This window comes from Panthera onca, chromosome A2, assembly GCF_046562875.1.
Source record: "Panthera onca isolate mPanOnc1 chromosome A2, mPanOnc1 haplotype 2, whole genome shotgun sequence".
Lineage (NCBI taxonomy): Eukaryota > Metazoa > Chordata > Mammalia > Carnivora > Felidae > Panthera > Panthera onca.
In genome coordinates this window covers 153,061,401-153,083,461 of record NC_138340.1, presented here as the reverse complement: position 1 = coordinate 153,083,461, position 22,061 = coordinate 153,061,401, and the positions used below count along the sequence as shown (strand labels likewise).

The 22,061-nt window shown below is 40.5% G+C and overlaps 1 protein-coding gene across 2 annotated transcripts in view; it reads right to left on the bottom strand.

Annotated features, from left to right (window-relative positions):
- Positions 1-21,482, bottom strand: part of TRIM24 (tripartite motif containing 24) — a 128,667-nt gene extending 107,185 nt beyond the window's left edge. For both annotated transcript variants that reach the window (XM_078438867.2, XM_078438868.2), the window contains exon 1: positions 20,784-21,482. In XM_078438867.2, the coding sequence (XP_078294993.1) occupies positions 20,784-21,147 (364 nt within the window). In that variant the 5' untranslated portion in view covers positions 21,148-21,482. The remainder of the gene's footprint in view (positions 1-20,783) is intronic.
- Between the last annotated feature and the right edge of the window lie 579 nt (positions 21,483-22,061).

Here is a 22,061-nt window from a genome sequence, read left to right as displayed (position 1 = left end):
AAATAAATAATGAAAGGAAAGGTTTATAGCGTATTAACTTAAAAAATTTCACAAGCCACAGTGATGAGTAAATGGAAAAGGAAAATCTCATCCATACAGAATATCAACTAGTAAGCAGAGGATGAGAGAAAAATCACCATTCTGCAACATCAGAGTAGTAACTGATGAAGGCAAGAAATCATTCGTGGATGCTCATCTATGGTTTTTTAGAAACAGAACACTCACACTGACCCCAAAGTATCTCACAGGAGGTTACTTATTAATTACAAAGGGGGAAAAAGATATTTGTAAAGTGGAGAAATCTGGCCGTTTAAAGTAGCGATCTAAGCCAAACACGAATAATAATGAGACAGAATGGTTTCCTAATGTAAAGCACTGAAGAACCTATCACTTTAGCCAAAATGATGCATTAGGCTGGATACAGTAAGGAGAGAGAAATCAAACATTAAGTTTGAAAAAAAAGAAGTTTGACATAAGTAATTACTAACTACACCAAGGAACTGGGATAACAGGACTGGATAGTAAGAAGTTGAGACAATGCTAGGGCACCTGGGTGGCTCGGTCAGTTAAGCATCAGACGTGAGCTCAGGTCATGATCTCACGGTTCGTGGGTTTGAGCCCCACATCAGGCTTCAGATTCTGTCTTTCCCTCTCTCTCTGCCCCTCCCGCACTTTATCTCTCTCTCTCAAAAATAAATATACAATTTAAAAACGTTTTTTAATAAAAAAAATTTTTAAAAGAAGTTGAGACAAGGCTAAAAATATAATTATTAGAGCAGATATAATAAATATATGATATATAATAGCCACTACCTCTAAGGCTGGGACAGATTGTGAGAAAAGATACAGCCATCGCTCACTTTGGTGCTGCATCAGTGGGATTTGTTGGAAATTCACCCTCTGGAACTTGTTCACAAATCTTCTTACTCTATGGTACATACTGGCAATCTGTGTCCTGGATTTCTCCCACCACCAAATGAAAAAAAAAAAAAAAAGCTGTTGTGAAGGACATTATTATAACAACTGACAAAATTTAATATAGATTATCAGATAATGTTGTTGTATTAATGTCAAATTTCCTGAATCTGGTAATTATACTGTGGTTATACGAGATTATCCTTGCTTATATCAAAACTCATCAACTTGTAGATTTTAAATTTGTGCAGCTTACTGTATGTTAATCTTATCTCAGTAAAACTAAAAACACTTAAAGAGACTATACTTCAGAGACACATAGACATGTTTGGAGCTCAAGGGTCATGTCTACAACTTACTCCCATATAAGTAAAAAAAAAAAATTAAATTAAAAAATAACCCTAAGTATACCAAAGCGAGAAATAAGGAAAATGCAGCAAAATTCAGCATCCTTAGGAAGGGCTCATAGGGCTTAATGCTAAGTTCTCACATGTGGGCTTTACGCTGAAACATCAGTTGGCTGGATATGTGTCTCAATTCAATTTTTTTTCTGTGAAAACCTTAATCTTTACTCCAGGTTCTTCTGGAGTCAAGTCCAATGATAATCTGACATTCTTTCCATTGTAAGTGATGCACTCTTTTTGTGCAGATGCCCAAAGTATTATTTTCTTTTTCTTTCAGAGCCCTACAACAAGTTTCAATTGATGGCTGTTGTCTCCATTTTCCTAGGCACTTGGTGAACCTTTTCAATACAAATGTTCATCTTTGTTTTAACAATATTTTGTTTTTGTTTTGTTTCTTTGTTCTAGTAGTCTTCAGGTACTATTATTAATGTTCATATATTTATGTGCATATGTATGTAAAATTTTTTCACTTTATGAATTTCTTATGATCTCTTTACTTGATTTGTAAAATCATTTATTTCTTTTATGGTACTTTCTGGAGTGTTTAGTCATTCAAGAATTTTCTGGTTCATCTTCATTTCTGAAATCTTTCTAATTCATTCCTCATTCTGTCAATTTTTCTTTTCATGACCTCCTACAGAATAGGAGCTCATTTCTAAACTTTTCTAAATCTAATTTATACTGTTTTTTTCATAGCATAGTTTTATTTTCCCAGCTCATTTTATAGAAGTAGGTTTCATTATCTCTCTGCTTTAAGACCAAGGTATACTGCTATCTTCACTTCTTTAGATCTGTTAATTCAGAGGACTTCTGTCATCTTTTCTTCTTATACTACCTTTCAATCATATAAAACTATAGTACTTTCTATAGACCAATTTACAGTAGCATGTGTTTTCTTATACTTTTAAAGTTTCCTAGGTAGGATTCATAAACAAATGGTACCTTAGTGTAAACACTTCCCTAATACTTTGAGATTTGCCTTCTCGAATGCCCCCTCCCACATGTATCTGAGGCTTTTCTCTTCTTTGCCCCCAAATTCCTACCCTGGTCAACTTGTGTTTATTTGCAGCAGTTTCTTCTCAGTGTGGGGCTCTGTTCTTTCACTGACTATTTCCAAGAATCTCAGGAACCAGGCTGTCCCAGCTCCCTTGCACTTTCCAGTGGCAAACTGTATCTCATTTCAGACCCTATTAACAATTTGTGGACCACACTTTGAATAGCACTAAACTGAGACACTCTCTTCTTCAGAGAAATGCTGGGTGGCTTTCTAAGAAGGCAGACAGGTACCACTATAAATGTATATGATGTCTAGCAGCAAGTGGACCTCAACATGATCCGCAATCCTACTACGTTTTACTGGAAAATTCAATCCTCTCTGAGGGCACACAGACAAACCTTCTATTTATTCCTGCCTTCTCTCCTGTTCATAACAAAACATCTCTCCTTCTATCCAAAGTCATCAATCTCTCCACCTATGCCTTGGATAATCCTATCCTGCCTTGTCAAAACCCTCACACACTCACTTAGAAATCTCTTTGGTACATCCAATAGCTCACTTGATTGAACTCTTCCACTTTCATATAAACATGCTTAAAGCCTTTCCTATTTACAAAAAAAAAGCAATAAACAAGAAACCCTTAACTCCATTTTTTTCCTCCCCAAGTATTGCCTTATCCCTTTAAACTTCTCTACAGAGTTGTCTAAACTTTCCATCTATATCTCTTTACTTCCCATCCACTGTATAACCCACCCCAATATGGTTTCCCCTTCTACTTCACCAAAATATGCTTTTGCACGACTGCCATATTTCTAACGCTAAAAATGTTCTTGGCCTCTCTTACCTGATCTTGCAGAAATATGACACTATGAAACACCACTGCTTTGTTAATTCTTTCTTTCCTTGGCTTCCATGACACTACATATTTCTGGTTTTCTCCTACCTCTTTCTCAGTCTCCTTTGTATATTTCCATCCTTATCTAGTAGCCATTACATACCTGACTTCCTGAAGCCTTGTCCTAGGTGATCTCCTCACTTTCACCTCCAGAGGAGACGGGAAAAGAGCAAAGGAAGGACAACAGGAGACCAAAAAGGATGGGTCAGAGAAGTGGGAGGAAACCTTAATACCAAAAGATGGGTGGGAAAGTGAGCTGAGAAGATTAGTAAAAGCAAGTTAAGGCACATGACACACAAGTATAGAAGACTGATGAAGACTGGAAGAAACATAAATCAACATGCACCAGTACAAAGAGACAGACACTAGGAATCTCATGTGCTATAGGTTCTCTTCCTGGTTATCCTTAATGCTTAATATAGACAGCCAATAGAGCCCAGAAAGAGTATTCATTCACAATCAAGGTAAAATAAAGACCTTCTGGTAGTTATGAATCCTAATTACTATACATGACATTTTTCTTTTAAATTTATTGTATCATGACAAGAGTACCTATGGACTATGTATATTAGAAGAAATCAGAACAAATTTCTTTGAGGAACAGTGTATTTTTACAACTTAGAAGAGATATGAAAACCATTTTGAGAGAAGAGATAAACATGGAAAAATACTGAGGCAATTCAGCTGATAGTTATATTCACATGTTGTTTTAAACAAATATTTGAACATGAACCCTACATATATTATGTACATATAGTATAGCACTAGTAGATCTTGTACACAATAAATCACATGAACATAAAACAATTTTTAAATACACAATTTTACTTATTTGTTTCTGAAAGTGAAAGAGAGAGCACAAACACATGAGTGGGGGAGAGGCAGAGAGAGAGGGAGACAGAGAATCCCAAGCAGGCTCCATGCTGTCAGTGCACAGCCTGACTCAGGGCTCAAATCCACAAACCCTGAGATCATGACCTGAGCTGAAATCAAGAGTTGAATGCTTAACTGACTGAGCCACCCAGGTGCCCAAAACATTAAAAAAAAAAAAAGTTTTTTAATGTTTATTTATTTTAGAGAGAGAAAGTGTACATGTGCACGAGCAGGGGAGGGGCAGAGAGAGAGGGAGACAGACTCCAGACTCTGAGGCGAACCCACATACTGAGAGATAATGACCTGAGCCAAAGTCGTAAGCTTAACCAACTAAGCCACCCAGGCGCCCGCCACCCCCTCAGAAAAAAACATTTTTAAAGAATAAAATCAGGGTCAAATATTTTTAAATGTATTGCTAATCATGATAGCTATGAAGCTATTATCCTCTCACTGTCCAAGATGTGATATACACTTAAGGCATAGTTCATCGTTAATATAGAGGATGTCCATCAATTTCAGAGTCTTCTTGGTAACTTTGAAACTTTTAGGTCTAATTGTTAGATATGGTTAGAAAATTACTTATGTTCATCTCATAGTAAGACTAATTAAGGTCCTATAAAATATCAGCTCTGTCACTATAATGCTGTTATACAAATTAATATTATTTTTCATCAGAGCTAAAAATGAGACTTCAAAGATTCAAATAATTTAGGGCTGGTGGAAAATCACAAATCCATCAACTCCATACACCTGGTAAAATGGAAAACAAAATGGAACAGCAACAATTACAGCTTTCTACAAAATACAGATCTCCTGGCCAGCTAATCCACCACTGACTGATTGCATATTCAGGTGCCAGGAAATGACAAGTATCTATCCCTCTATGTAACACTAAGTCATCAAAGGTGAGAAACCCTGAGGAACCTTCTGTATTTTCCTTAACTGGGGAAGAGCCAAGCTATCAGCATCCAACCTTGATTACAGACTTAAAATGTAACACTCTAGGCTATTAATATTGGCACTGGGGATCACTTTTTATGGCTATAGCACATGTACCCTACATGCTACAACTTAGGAATTTCTCCAGGCTGCTGAAACTGAGGGGTTTTTATGAAAGTCCATATGGGACTTTCCTAGTAACTGAGATTACAGGATTTTATGTCAGGGTCCTGATAATGACCTACCATGATCATCAATTTTTGACAGTCATTTTGGTTAAAAACAAAGGTTATAATCCATAAGCCAAGTTCTCCCAAAACATGTAAATTGTGTAATTTGTGTATGTGCACTAGGGGTAGAATGAGGGGACACAACAGGGTCTGCAGTATAGAAATCCTATCAGTTCCAGGGTAGCTGTGTACAGTTTGATAGACTGCACAGCACAAGGGACTTCTCAATTTAAGAGAGCTCTTATGTCTAATTAATGCAAAGGTACCTTTTGGCCTGCAGCAGCCCTGATTCCTTCCCTCAGGATACTTTGTATACTTTATGTGAAATGTAGCCATTTAACAGGCTTATTCATGTGACCATGACAATCTACTTATCAAGTACTTTAAAGGTTAATTTATGCATAGAAGTTCTAATGTTTTCCCTCAACTCAATAAATTATATGTTACCTCATAGTGTGACACACATCCCATTTTAGAGACTACTGGTCTAGAATGTACTTGCAAATGCAGGAGTCAATTTGAGAAAGGGGTCAAGGTTATAGGGAGAAATGCAAGACTTGTGCAACTAGGTTGATAACTTAATTTGGTGACATCTCTAAGAAAAATTAAAAAGACAAAAAAATCTAGAGATGTAAGAACCAAAGTTAGCAAATTACTCACATCTAGGTTTATTTAAAAGGTGCAATGCAATTTAAAAATGGTAATTTGGGGTACCTGGATGGCTCAGTCAGTTAAGCATCCTGCTCTTGATTTTGGTTCAGGTCATAATCTCACAGTCATGAGACTGAGCCCGGCATTGGGCTCCGGGCTAAGCATGGACCCTGCTTGGGATTTTCTCTCTCCCTCTCTTTGCCCCTCCACCACTTGCACATGTACACGCTCTCTCAAAAATAAATATTTTTTCTAATGGTATTTTGGGGCACCTGGGTGGTTCAGTTGTTAAGCATCCCACTTCAGCTCAGGTTATGATCTCAAGGTTCCTGAGTTCGAGCCTGGCATTGGGCTCTCTGCAGTCAGCACAGAGCCCACTTTGACCGGTCCTCTGTCCCCCTTTCTGTCCCTCCCCTACTCACACTCTCTCTCAAAAATAAACATAAAAAAAAAGTAAAAAATGGTATTTTGACATCCACTTTCCACCAGGACAGAGTAACCAATACCAAGACAAGTTTGCCTGCTAGGAAAAAATGTATGTAACTGGGAAGAATATAGGAAGCAACTGTCTTCAGGCATTAGACAATAAGCAAGTAAAGACTGTGATCCCTGAAAAAAAGGAAATTCAGGAGGTGAGCCTCGAAAATGTCTTGATTCTCTGCCTGGAGACTCTTTACCAACCACAGTACAGGGAGCTAGAGTCTAAGTAGAACACAGCTAAGAGCCAGAGGAGAATGTGGGGCTGTGGAACAAATTAAACACTGGAGGAAGAGAGCTGCAAAAAGTAAGGATGCCAGGAGTCTCTGTAGGGTTTCTCCCAAGTCCTTGGCTGAAGGCTACCAGGCATGTGCACAACAAGACTTTGGGAAACTTACCAGAGAGTAGTTGCTAAGGGATTGAGAAAAGCAAAGATACTAGAGACCCAACAAGATCAAAGAGAAAACCAATTTTTAAAAAGTAGTCTTAACTCAGCCATACTAATAATTACTTAAAATGTAAATGGTCAAATTAAAAGCAAAAATTTACAGGTTGGATTAAGAAAAAAAAAAAAGACACAGCTATATACTATCTACAAGAGACATAATTTAAATATAAAGGTTAAAAGTAAAAGAATGGGAAAATATACTACGCAAATAGAGATTAAAAAACTGGTAAAACTGTATTAATATAAGACAATGCAAACTTCACCAAAAAGTAGTGTGAGATAACATTTCAGTGTTAAAAAAGGGCAAGCCATTCATCAGTAAGATAAAGATTCAAAATACCTGTAGCAAAAACTAACCAGGATTAAAGGAATAAAAAGATAAATCAACAATTATGAGATTTTAACATTCTTCTCTCCATAACTGATGATCAAGTAGACAACAAAAAACCACGCCCAATATAAATATAGATTTTTACAACACTATCAACCAACTTGACCTAACTGACATTTACTGAACACTACACCCAACAACTGTAGATAGAATTTAAGTTTTTTTCAAATACGCATGGAACATTCACCAAGACAGAGAATACGTTAGGACATAAAAGGTCTCAATAACTTCAAAAGATTTAAGTCTTAACAGAGAATTTTTTTTTTTTACTACAATGGAATAAGCTACCCAGAAAATTCCATTTACCTTTAAATTAACACATTTTTCTTTTTTTTTTTTTTAACACATTTATTTTTGAGAGAAGGAGACAGAGCACAAGTAGGGGAAGGGCAGAGAGAGAGGGAGACACAAAATCCCAAGCAGGGTCCAATCTCTGACCTGTCAGGTCCTGATATGTAGGACCCAAACTGAACCCAAACCAAAGAACCGAGAGATCATGACCTGGGCCTAGGTCGGACGCTTAACCAACTGAGCCACCCAGGAGCCCCAAATTAATACATTTCTAAGCAACCCATCAGTCACAGAAGAAATCACAAGAGAAATTAAAAAAAATGTTTTTAATGTTTATTTTGAGAGAGACACAGTGCAAGCAGGGGAAGACAGAGAGACCCACAGAATCTTAAACAGGCTCCAGGCTCAAAGCTGTCAGCAAAGAGCCCCACGCCGGGCTCAAACTCACAAACCGCGACATCATGACCTGAGCTGAAGTCAGACGCTCAACCAACTGAGCCACCCAGGGGCCCCCACAAGAGACATTTTAAAATATTTTAAGAGAGTGCCGGAAGATGGCAGCGTAGGAGGACGCGGGGCTCACAGCGCGTCCTGCCGATCACTTAGATTCCACCTACACCTGCCTAAAGAACCCAGAAAACCGCCAGAGGATTAGCAGAAGGGAGTCTCCGGAGTCAAGCGCAGACTAGAGGCCCACGGAAGAGGGTAGGAAGGGCGGCGAGGCGGTGCGCGCTCCACGGACTGGCGGGAGGGAGCCGGGGCGGAGGGGCGGCTCGCCGGCCAAGCGGAGCCCCCGAGTCTGGCTGGCAAAAGCGGAGGGGCCGGACAGACTGTGTTCCGACAGCAAGCGCGACTTAGCGTCTGGGAGGTCATAAGTTAACAGCTCTGCTCGGAAAGCGGGAAGGCTGGAGGACAAAGGGAGGGAGAGCTGCTGAGCCCCCGGACGGCAGAGCTCAGCTTGGCGGGGAACAAAGGCGCTCGCCAGCGCCATCTCCCCCGCCCATCCCCCAGCCAAAATCCCAAAGGGAACCGGTTCCTGCCAGGGAACTTGCTCGCTCCGCGCAAACACCCAACTCTGTGCTTCTGCGGAGCCAAACCTCCGGCAGCGGATCTGACTCCCTCCCGCTGCCACAGGGCCCCTCCTGAAGTGGATCACCTAAGGAGAAGCGAGCTAAGCCTGCCCCTCCAGCCCCCGTGCACCTTGCCTACCCACCCCAGCTAATACGCCAGATCCCCAGCAACACAAGCCTGGCAGTGTGCAAGTAGCCCAGACGGGACACGCCACCCCACAGTGAATCCCGCCCCTAGGAGAGGGGAAGAGAAGGCACACACCAGTCTGACTGTGGCCCCAGCAGTGGGCACAGGGGAAGTGCCCTGCAGGTCCTCACCACGCCAGGGACTCTCCAAAATGACCAAACGGAAGAATTCCCCTCAGAAGAATCTCCAGGAAATAACAACAGCTAATGAACTGATCAAAAAGGATTTAAATAATATAACAGAAAGTGAATTTAGAATAATAGTCATAAAATTAATCGCTGGGCTTGAAAACAGTATACAGGACAGCAGAGAATCTCTTGCCACAAAGATCGAGGGACTAAGGAACAGTCACGAGGAGTTGAAAAACGCTTTAAACGAATTGCAAAACAAAATGGAATCCACGATGGCTTGGCTTGAAGAGGCAGAGGAGAGAATAGGTGAACTAGAAGATAAAGTTATGGAGAAAGAGGAAGCTGAAAGAAAGAGGGATAAAAAAATCCAGGAGTATGAGGGGAAAATTAGAGAACTAAGTGATACACTAAAAAAAAATAATATATGCATAATTGGTATCCCAGAGGAGGAAGAGAGAGGGAAAGGTGCTGAAGGGGTACTTGAACAAATTATAGCTGAGAACTTCCCTGAACTGGGGAAGGAAAAAGGCATTGAAATCCAAGAGGCACAGAGAACTCCCTTCAGACGTAACTTGAATCGATCTTCTGCACGACATATCATAGTGAAACTGGCAAAATACAAGCATAAAGAGAAAATTCTGAAAGCAGCAAGGGATAAACGTGCCCTCACATATAAAGGGAGACCTATAAGACTCGTGACTGATCTCTCCTTTGAAACTTGGCAGGCCAGAAAGGCTTGGCACGATATCTACAGTGTGCTAAACAGAAAAAATATGCAGCCGAGAATCCTTTATCCAGCAAGTCTGTCATTTAGAATAGAAGGAGAGATAAAGGTCTTCCCAAACAAAAACTGAAGGAATTTGTCACCACGAAACCAGCCCTACAAGAGATCCTAAGGGGGATCCTGTGAGACAAAGTACCAGAGACATCACTACAAGCATAAAACATACAGACATCACAATGACTCTAAACCCATATCTTTCTATAATAACACTGAATGTAAATGGATTAAATGCGCCAACTAAAAGACATAGGGTATCAGAATGGATAAAAAAACAAGACCCATCTATTTGCTGTCTACAAGAGACTCATTTTAGATCTGAGGACACCTTTAGATTGAGAGTGAGGGGATGGAGAACTATTTATCATGCTCCTGGAAGCCAAAAGAAAGCTGGAGTAGCCATACTTATATCAGACAAACTAGACTTTAAATTAAAGGCTGTAACAAGAGATGAAGAAGGGCATTATATAATAATCACAGGGTCTATCCACCAGGAAGAGCTAACTATTATAAATGTCTATGCGCCAAATACCCGAGCCCCCAGATATATAAAACAATTACTCATAAACATAAGCAACCTCATTGATAAGAATGTGGTCATTGCAGGGGACTTTAACACCCCACTTACAGAAATGGATAGATCATCTAGACACACAGTCAATAAAGAAACAAGGGCCCTGAATGATACATTGGATCAGATGGACTTGACAGATATATTTAGAACTCTGCATCCCAAAGCAACAGAATATACTTTCTTCTCGAGTGCACATGGAACATTCTCCAAGATAGATCATATACTGGGTCACAAAACAGCCCTTCATAAGTTTACAAGAATTGAAATTATACCATGCATACTTTCAGACCACAATGCTATGAAGCTTGAAATCAACCACAGGAAAAAGTCTGGAAAACCTCCAAAAGCATGGAGGTTAAAGAACACCCTACTAACGAATGAGTGGGTCAACCAGGCAATTAGAGAAGAAATTAAAACATATATGGAAACAAACGAAAATGAAAATACAACAATCCAAACGCTCTGGGATGCAGCGAAGGCAGTCCTGAGAGGAAAATACATTGCAATCCAGGCCTATCTCAAGAAACAAGAAAAATCCCAAATACAAAATCTAACAGCACACCTAAAGGAAATAGAAGCAGAACAGCAAAGGCAGCCTAAACCCAGCAGAAGAAGAGAAATAATAAAGATCAGAGCAGAAATAAACAATATAGAATCTAAAAAAACTGTAGAGCAGATCAACGAAACCAAGAGTTGGTTTTTTGAAAAAATAAACAAAATTGACAAACCTCTAGCCAGGCTTCTCAAAAAGAAAAGGGAGATGACCCAAATAGATAAAATCATGAATGAAAATGGAATGATTACAACCAATCCCTCAGAGATACAAACAATTATCAGGGAATACTATGAAAAATTATATGCCAGCAAATTGGACAACCTGGAAGAAATGGACAAATTTCTAAACACCCACACTCTTCCAAAACTCAATCAGGAGGAAATAGAAAGCTTGAACAGACCCATAACCAGCGAAGAAATTGAATCGGTTATCAAAAATCTCCCAACAAATAAGAGTCCAGGACCAGATGGCTTCCCAGGGGAGTTCTACCAGACATTTAAAGCAGAGATAATACCTATCCTTCTCAAGCTATTCCAAGAAATAGAAAGGGAAGGAAAACTTCCAGACTCATTCTATGAAGCCAGTATTACTTTGATTCCTAAACCAGACAGAGACCCAGTAAAAAAAGAGAACTACAGGCCAATATCCCTGATGAATATGGATGCAAAAATTCTTAATAAGATACTAGCAAATCGAATTCAACAGCATATAAAAAGAATTATTCACCATGATCAAGTGGGATTCATTCCTGGGATGCAGGGCTGGTTCAACATTCGCAAATCGATCAACGTGATACATCACATTAACAAAAAAAAAGAGAAGAACCATATGATCCTGTCAATCGATGCAGAAAAGGCCTTTGACAAAATCCAGCACCCTTTCTTAATAAAAACCCTTGAGAAAGTCGGGATAGAAGGAACATACTTAAAGATCATAAAGGCCATTTATGAAAAGCCCACAGCTAACATCATCCTCAACGGGGAAAAACTGAGAGCTTTTTCCCTGAGATCAGGAACACGACAGGGATGCCCACTGTCACCGCTGCTGTTTAATATAGTGCTGGAAGTTCTAGCATCAGCAATCAGACAACAAAAGGAAATCAAAGGCATCAAAATTGGCAAAGATGAAGTCAAGCTTTCGCTTTTTGCAGATGACATGATATTATACATGGAAAATCCGATAGACTCCACCAAAAGTCTGCTAGAACTGATACATGAATTCAGCAAAGTTGCAGGATACAAAATCAATGTGCAGAAATCAGTTGCATTCTTATACACTAACAATGAAGCAACAGAAAGACAAATGAAGAAACTGATCCCATTCACAATTGCACCAAGAAGCATAAAATACCTAGGAATAAATCTAACCAAAGATGTAAAAGATCTGTATGCTGAAAACTATAGAAAGCTTATGCAGGTAATTGAAGAAGATATAAAGAAATGGAAAGACATTCCCTGCTCATGGATTGGAAGCATAAATATTGTCAAAATGTCAATACTACCCAAAGCTATCTACACATTCAATGCAATCCCAATCAAAATTGCACCAGCATTCTTCTCGAAACTAGAACAAGCAATCCTAAAATTCATATGGAACCACAAAAGGCCCCGAATAGCCAAAGTAATTTTGAAGAAGAAGACCAAAGCAGGAGGCATCACAATCCCAGACTTTAGCCTCTACTACAAAGCTGTCATCATCAAGTCAGCATGGTATTGGCATAAAAACAGACACATAGACCAATGGAATAGAATAGAAACCCCAGAACTAGACCCACAAACGTATGGCCAACTCATCTTTGACAAAGCAGGAAAGAACATCCAATGGAAAAAAGACAGTCTCTTTAACAAATGGTGCTGGGAGAACTGGACAGCAACATGCAGAAGGTTGAAACTAGACCACTTTCTCACACCATTCACAAAAATAAACTCAAAATGGATAAAGGACCTGAATGTGAGACAGGAAACCATCAAAACCTTAGAGGAGAAAGCAGGAAAAGACCTCTCTGACCTCAGCCGTAGCAATCTCTTACTCGGCACATCCCCAAAGGCAAGGGAATTAAAAGCAAAAGTGAATTACTGGGACCTTATGAAGATAAAAAGCTTCTGCACAGCAAAGGAAACAACCAACAAAACTAAAAGGCAACCAACGGAATGGGAAAAGATATTTGCAAATGACACATCGGACAAAGGGCTAGTATCCAAAATCTATAAAGAGCTCATCAAACTCCACACCCGAAAAACAAATAACCCAGTGAAGAAATGGGCAGAAAACATGAATAGACACTTCTCTAAAGAAGACATCCGGATGGCCAACAGGCACATGAAAAGATGTTCAACGTCGCTCCTTATCAGGGAAATACAAATCAAAACCACACTCAGATACCACCTCACGCCAGTCAGAGTGGCCAAAATGAAGAAATCAGGAGACTATAGATGCTGGAGAGGATGTGGAGAAACAGGAACCCTCTTGCACTGTTGGTGGGAATGCAAATTGGTGCAGCCGCTCTGGAAAGCAGTGTGGAGGTTCCTCAGAAAATTAAAAATAGACCTACCCTATGACCCAGCAATAGCACTGCTAGGAATTTATCCAAGGGATACAGGAGTACTGATGCATAGGGGCACCTGTACCCCAATGTTTATAGCGGCACTCTCAACAATAGCCAAATTATGGAAAGAGCCTAAATGTCCATCAACTGATGAATGGATAAAGAAATTGTGGTTTATATACACAATGGAATACTACGTGGCAATGAGAAAAAATGAAATATGGCCTTTTGTAGCAACATGGATGGAACTGGAGAGTGTGATGCTAAGTGAAATAAGCCATACAGAGAAAGACAGATACCATATGGTTTCACTCTTATGTGGATCCTGAGAAACATAACAGAAACCCATGGGGGAGGGGAAGGAAAAAAAAAAAAAAAAAAAAAAAAAAAAAGAGGTTAGAGTGGGAGAGAGCCAAAGCATTAGAGACTGTTAAAAACTGAGAACAAACTGAGGGTTGATGGGGGGTGGGAGGGAGGGCAGGGTGGGAGGGAGGGCAGGGTGGGTGATGGGTATTGAGGAGGGCACCTTTTGGGATGAGCACTGGGTGTTGTATGGAAACCAATTTGACAGTAAATTTCATATATTAAAAAATAAAATTAAAAAAAAAAATAAACATTTTTTAAAATTTTGGAAAAAAAAAAATAAAATATTTTAATAGAATGTTAATAAAAACACAATGCAAACTTTGTTTGAGGTGGCTAACGCATAGAAAATAATGCCTTTAAAGCAGAGACAAACAAGAAATAAAATTAAAGCCAAAAGTTAGGTGATAAGCCCTTAGTGAATAGCAAGCAAGAAAAAGAGTAAATATTACTAATAGAAGCAAAATAGGAGGCAGCACTCAGCCTCTGAAAACATTAAAATGATAAGGGAATACTGTGACCAAATATATGCCAAAAATGTAGCAATTAGATGAAACAGAAAATTTTCTTCAATTTACCAAAATGGATTCATGAAGAAATATAAAATCTGAATAGCCCTGTATCAAAGACACTGAATTCCTAATCAAAAACCTTCTCATGAAGAAAACTCCAAGCCCATATGGATTCACTGAATTCTGTCAAATATTTAAATACTAATTTTACAAAACCTCTTTCAGAAAATGAGATGGAACACTGTATACATTGAGGTCAGTATTACCTTGATACCCAAATCAGATAAAGATACAAGAAAGTTTCCTCACCAACATAAAAATGTCCTTAAAATATTAGCAAACCAAATCCAGAAGTACACCAAAAGGATAATACATCATGACCAAGCAGTGCATATCTCAACAATACAAGATATGTTTAACATCTGAAAATCAACATAATTCACCACATTAACAGGAAAAAGAAAACCCACACTATCATTTTGATACAGAAAATTCAATTGACAAAATTCATCATCCACTCATGATTAAAATCCTCAGCACTCTAGGAACAGAAGGAATCTTCTGAATTTTGATAATGAGTATCTGTAGAAAGCTAATAGATCTAACATATTAATTGTGAACAACTAATGTTATCCTCCTAAGATCAGGAATAAGGCAAGGATGTTATCTCTCATTTAATAGTGAAATTAAACTTCTATTCAATATTGCAATAAGGGAAGAAAATGAGCAATTATTAGGAATGGAAAGAAAGAAGTAAAACTATCTACCTGTAAACAAAGGCAGTCTACACAGAAAATCTTAAGGAATTTACAAAGAAACTACTAGATTTAATTGAAGTTAGCTAGATAATGGGATACAATCAATATACAAAAGTCAATTATATTTCAACTAGCAACCATTAGAAATAATATTAAAAAAAATTTTTTTTAATGTTTATTTTTTGAGAGAGGACAGAGAACGTGAGCAGCCAAGGGGTAGAGAGAGGGAGACAGAGGATCTGAAGTGGGCTCTGTGCACAAAGAGCCTGACTCGGGGCTCAAACCCACATGCCATGAAATCATGACCTGAGCTTAACCGACTGACCCACCCAGGCACCCCTAGAAATGATATTTTCAAAAACACCATTATCATTAAACAACATTATCATAAAATTTTTTGGAATACCTTCACAAATATTGTGCAAGCCTACTATGAGACAATAGTACTCAGAGAAACTAAAGATCTAAATAAATGGGAGATAAAACATGTTTATAGATAGGAACTGTCAATATTGTTAGATCATTCTCCCCAAAGTAGTATCTGGACTTAATGCAATTCTAATCAAAATCATAGCAGGCTTTCATGTAGAAATTAACAAGCTGCCTCTAAAATTTATGAAGAAATGCAAATTACTTCAAAGAGCCAAACAATTTTGAAAAGAACAAAACTGCCCAATTCCAAATTTGCTTTGAAAGCTACAGTAATAATCAGGGCGCCTGAGTGGCTCAGTCCGTTAAGCGTTCGACTTCAGCTCAGGTCATGATCTCATGGTTTGTGAGTTCGGGCCTCATCAGGTTCTGTGCTGATGGCTTGGAGCCTGGAGACTGCTTCAGATTCTTTGTCTCCCTCTCTCTCTGCCCCTCCCCTGCTCACGATCTGTCTCTCTCTGTCTCAAAAATAAACATTAAAAAAAAAATTTTAAAGCTACAGTAATAAAAAAAACACTGTTAGTACCGAATGGATAGATCAATAGAACAGAAAAGAATATAGAAATAGAACCATACTATGTTCAACTGATTTTTTACAAAAATGCCCAAGTGACATACTGGGAAAAGTACTCTTTTCAGTAAATGGTGCTTTAACATATGGTTGAAAACATGAACCTCAACCCTTACCTCATACAAAAATTGCTCAAAATAGATTATAGCTCTAAATATAAAAACTAAAACTACCGAAAGACGGGATAAAATCTTAGTAAATTTAGGGTAGGCACAGAAGTATTAGAACACAAAAATCACTAATCATAAAAGAAAAAAATTGATAAATCATACTTAAATCAAAATTTCAAACTTCAGCTCTTCAAAAGATACCATTAAGAAAATGAACAGGCAAGCTATAGGCGTGAAAGAAAATACGTACAATACACATATTTAACAAAGGACCAGGATACAGAATAAAGAATAGTTTTCTGGGGCACCTGAGTGGCTCAGTCAGTTAAGTGTTTGACTCTTGATTTTGGCTCAGGTCATGATCTCAGGGTCATAAGATCAAGCCTTGCATTGGGCTCAGCGCTGAGCATAGAGCCTGCTTGAGAACGTCTCTCCCCTCCTCTCTGTCCATCACCCCAACCTCCCCCCACACTCCCCTCCAGGAAAAAATAAACATTAAACAAAGAATATATACTTTCCAATAATATATCCAATTACCTAATTTTAAAAATCTGCAAAAGACAAACTGAAATTTTACCAAAAAGTTGTAATAATCAATAAGCATAGGAAAGACGCTCATCATTATTCATTGGGGAAATGAAAATTAAAACCATGAGACAACCCTTCGCACATACTAAAATGACTAAAATTAAAGACTAACAACACTCAAATTGGCAACGATGTGAACCAACTGGAACTCTTATACGTTGCTGGAGGGAATGCAAAACAGTACAACCAGTGTAAATATACGTTTATGATGCAAACAAGAAATTCCAATTATAAGTATTTACCCAAGGAAATGAAAACATATCCACATAAAGACTTGTCTACAGATATTTATAACAATTTTATTCATAATAGCCCCAAATTGAAACCAATAGTATAATTTCCATTAATAGGTGAATATTGAATATAATATTGTATAATAAAACTGGTGGACAATATGGATCAGTGTTAAATACTATTAATTCTTTGTCATTGTATCTTGTACTCACAAGGTGATTTATACTTCTCTCACCAAGAACCCAAAGAAACCAGATCCCAGAATTGACAGTTACATATCTCTTAGACCACCTATTAGAAAAGAAGTCTAGGAAAACTGATGGATTCTTTTATTTTACTCTCCTTGGTCAAATAATGTGATCCCTTTCAAAAGTATGCTCAGTATTCTTGTAAAAATAGCTTAGAGTTTGCTAAGCTTGCTGACTACATCACCACCACAAAATATCACACCATGTTGTAACATCTCTCCAGGATTAGTTTGTCTTCTGACTTCACGTACCTGTAATGTACCTAAAGAAAAACTGTTTTCTAAGCTCTTCCCTCTTTCCTGGATATAACTGCACACTAAGAAAATGACAGTCACACCTGAGGTAGTCATCCAGCTTTAGCATGTGGCCACTCATCCTCATTCCTTCCAACTGGCAGCCTTACAAAAGGCCAGTTTTGACCCATGTTCTCAACGGCGGCTTGGTAGCTAGTTTAATTGTGTCTGAACATTTATAAATTATAATACTTTTTGTTGTTATAAATTAGCTTTATTTCTTTTTCATAAAAAATATCTTAGGATTTATTTTCCATGAATCTCATTTAGGATAACGGGGAGCACCAAAAAGTATTTAATAGAAAAATTAGGTCTGATAATGTTGAAACCTATCACTCTATACCTTGAACTTTAGTCTTAATTTCCTTAAGCATCCTCTTATGATCAATTTTATTTCAGAATATAATACTGCTTGAGCTAAAGAAGCACTAGGGTTTAATATTATACTCTAGAATTCTAAAACTATGCCAAATTGGGCACTCTGGGGGGATGGGCCTAGAAATCTAAATTTTTAATGTAAATTTTTAACCAGTGAGGGGCGCCTGGGTGGCTCAGTGGGTTGACCTTCCAACTTTGACCTTCCAACTACGTCATGATCTTGTGGTTCATGAGTTCAAGCCACACATTAAGGCTAGATGCTGTTGGCGCTTCAGATCCTCCACCCCTCTTTCTGCCCCTTCCCCACTTGCATTCTCTCAAAAATAAATAAAACATTTAAAATTTTATTTAAAAAAGTAAAAAATAAAATTGTACTCAGCGATTCTAGTAGAGCTAAAATTTGAAAACCACTATCTAAATCTAAAAGGGAAGAGTTTAACTGCAACATAATTGTGGCCTCAACAAAACTTGTTTTATTTGGCCTACGCAATGGGCTTGTGTGCAATATATATTTTATTCACTTGCCAATATCTAATACTAGCGAAAGGTTACACAAAAATCCAGGCTTCAGACTTCTCATTAAAATATATACATAAATGTCCTTCAATACTGGCCCTGCCCTCTCTTACATGACCATCTGCTGAGGCTGAGTTTGTTCGCCTTCTCTTTCACTCTCCACCGTTCCCTATTATTTTACCCAGATACGTGGCTTAGCTCCTGTAGGTATTACAGTTTGACCCTCAAGACTGTACCGACACGTTCATTAGGAGAATGAAGAACAGAGATGATCAAATGAACCCTATTTATTTAGTTATGAAACGTACTGGCTAAAGTTTTACTTCAGCTAGTATTAAAATAAGTTTGCAATGAGAAAGAAAGGGAGAACATAAGTCATTAAGATTCAGGATAGACAGTATTTTTAATTTACTGAAGATAACCCTCTTTTTTTAGAGTGTATTTAAAAGTGTCATTTGATAGAGACTTTTTCTTTCTTGGTATAAAAACAGAAACATTACCTTCCAATCTTAAATGCTTTCTTGAACTATTGCTCACAAACACCAAGATAAAATATATTTAGAGATTAGAATTAAAAAGAACATTTTAAGAAATCTGGAATTGCAAATTTGTCTCAGAGTTGATTTTCAGAGCTTGTCTTATCCATGTTCTCATTCATTCTGACCTAAATGTCACTGCCAGGCACATGATAAATCTTAATTCTAGAATTATGCAAAATTCAGATCCTGACTACTAGCCTGTTTAACCGCTTAAAATATAAATAAAAGAAACTATAAGATGTATCTAAAAATGAAGACTTAAGTTTCACCTGTACTAAATTTCCAACAGGTGAGCCACATCAGAGAAAACAAGTGTGAAAGATCTCAGACTTTTGCAAGCTAGCTTACCAGGGTAGAAGACACAAAGACTCAGGGGTGAGAGATAAGGGGCAGTTTGTTAGTTACAATAACTTAAGGCAAAGCACCAACACTTTTGCACTGGTTCCCAGAACCCCAGTTCCCACCAGGCAAGGCGAAAATGGCCAGCTGACACCTGCACAGGCAATGGGTTGTGTTACACAAGAGGAAACCTAAGCTTAGAGAACACCAGTCTTTTATCACAGGCAATAAGCACGCCTGCCTTTTACCCCAGCAGACATTTATTATACTGGACCATACGCATGCCTGCCTGCTCTTTGCTCTGATGGAAGACACTATCTCTATCTTCCAAGGCTGTTCCTGATACAAACATCTTTTAAAAAACAGAAACAAAGGGCAGTCAGTACCTTCCTGGCGAGACCGGCAGAAACTTAGAGACCCGTGGAAAATTGTCTCCCTCAACTGGATACTGTTCCTAACATATATTCAAATGAGGAGTCTAAGACTACAATTTATGGCATCAATTTCATATACCCCTTGACCGGCTCAATTACTTCATCACCAATTTATCTCAAATTAAATCAACTAGAGCCTCTAAAAAGGAAGTATATATTAAAAAGGAATGACTCCCCTTTTCCAGTTACTTTCTATTTTTAAAAAGAAGATGCTCCAATATTTGCAATATTAAAATTTAAAATCCTCAAGCATTCCACTAGAAATAATTACTATGCTTACTTTAACTAAGTTTAAATGTTTCAAACCTGTTAACGCTAGCAATAGGAACTACCTGTCAAAAGTCTCATTATACAGTAACAAACACCACAAAGAGAACAGTAACTTCAACATTTCCAGCTGCTGTCTACAAAATACGAGAAAATTCTGCACCCCAAATCACTCTGTTCTATTTCTCCTTACCCTTTACCGTCTCAAAATAAAATCTTCGAATGAGAAAGACAACAAAATACCGTCTCTTTGGGTTCCTTTGTCCCTAGCTGAAGGTAGAAAATCGGGGACTCGTTAAGGTAAAGAACCTGAAACATGCAAGATAGAAAATAGACGGCATCCGATCTGTAATCAATCACCGGAGAAAGTCCCGATCACTTCATCTTCATCCCTCCCTTCCCCCCTCCAGCTCAAATAACGTGAGTATATAGGAGATGATTAGGATCATATGGACCCGGACAAAGCTCCGGGGAGGCAGAGGGTAGCAGTTAACTAGATGCAGTCGGCAAAGAATCCGAGATACACGCTATAGCCGACTCCAACGGAGGTTTTCAAAAGTGCGGGTCGCACGGGCCACCCAACCCTGGAGGAGAATGCTGAGCAGCAGGAGGAGCAGCGGCGGCGCCGCCAAGTCCTCAGCGCCCGTGGAAGTTGCTCGCGGGGCGCGCGGCACGCCGCAGAGCGCGCGGGCCCTCCATGTCACCGCCGCCAACACAGACCCTCCTCCTCGCCCCTCCCCCGCCGCGCACCCCGGGCGGCGGCGACATGACAGCGGGTCGCGCCGCACAAGGGCGCTCGCCTCCCGGAGCCCCTCCCCAGGCTCCCCGGCGTCCCCGGCCGGCTCTCACCTTGGGTGGCGAACGGCGAGGAGCCGCTGACCGGCGAGCCGGGGGCGGGGACGGGCGGCGGGGTCTCGGCCGAGCCCAGCATGGGCGCGGGCAGCATGAGGTAGCGCTGGGGCGCGGGTAGGCAGCGCTGGCAGAAGGAGTGCAGGCAGGGCAGCAGCTTGGGCGCCCGGCTCTGGATGTTCTGGTGGCACACGGCGCAAGTGTCCAACAGGTTGAGCCGGGCCGCCTCGCCTCCGCGCTCCGAGTCGGGGCCCTGCCGACTCTCGGCCTCATTCTCCCCGCTTGGCGCCGCCGAGGGCCCCCCGGCGGCCGCCGCCGAAGCCGCCGCGGCCGCCGTCGCCGCCTTCTCCACAGCCACCTCCATTGTCCTGCCCCCGCCGCCGCCGCTGCCGGGGAAGGGGGAGCGCGGTCTCCGCCGGCCGCCGCCCCCGACGACCTCCTCCTCCTCCTCCTCACAGGCCGTTCGGGTGACCCGCGGGAGAGGGAGGGAAAGCGGGCCGGGCCGAGGAAGCCTCCTCAGGCCCCGGGGATCCGCCTCCCGGGTGGCGCGGCCGGAAGAAGGGGATCTGTCAGCGGGAACCGTTCCTCGCACCGGGAAGGCTGCGCCCCGTCCGCTTCGCCAACCGCCGCGGCGCTCGTCGAAACCGCCCAGCCCGCCCTCGTCTCCCCGCCTTTCTCTCTGGGCCCCTGGCCCATCTCAGGCCCCGCCCCCGCCCTCCCTCTCCCAGCAACTGAGGCGACAGCGAGGAAGGCGCCGCCCAATAGCCGCAGCGCCTGGCCGGGGGGCGGGGCCTGCCCAAGCCCGCGAGGCTCCGACGGCCTCGGCGGGAGGCTGGGAGGTGGGAGGGCGCTTGCCCAGCCCCGCCCCCCGAGCTCCTAGAGCCGCGGCTTCTGATTGGGCCTTTGTGTGTGTTTCGCTCCCCTGAAAAGATTAAGGGATCGTTTGTGAAAGACAGACCGACTAATTCGGTCAGCCTGTGATAGCTCCTCCTATGGGGCGGAGCTCCACCGTGTGTACTCAACGCCGTTAATTAAGTAACTGTTTCGGAGGAAACTCTCGTTTTACTGCTGAAGACGGGGGTCCTGTGGGAGGAGTAAATATGGTGGGAGGGTCAAAGGATGACGAAGTACAGATTGTGAGGAGCTAACAAGGTAAGAATTTTACAAAAGCAGAAATGTTGTGTAAAAAAGATATGAGGAGGCAGCATGGATTTGCCACCTGAATTTACTCTTCTCTATGATGAATGATGGAGCCTGAAGAATAAGGGGGTGGGGGGG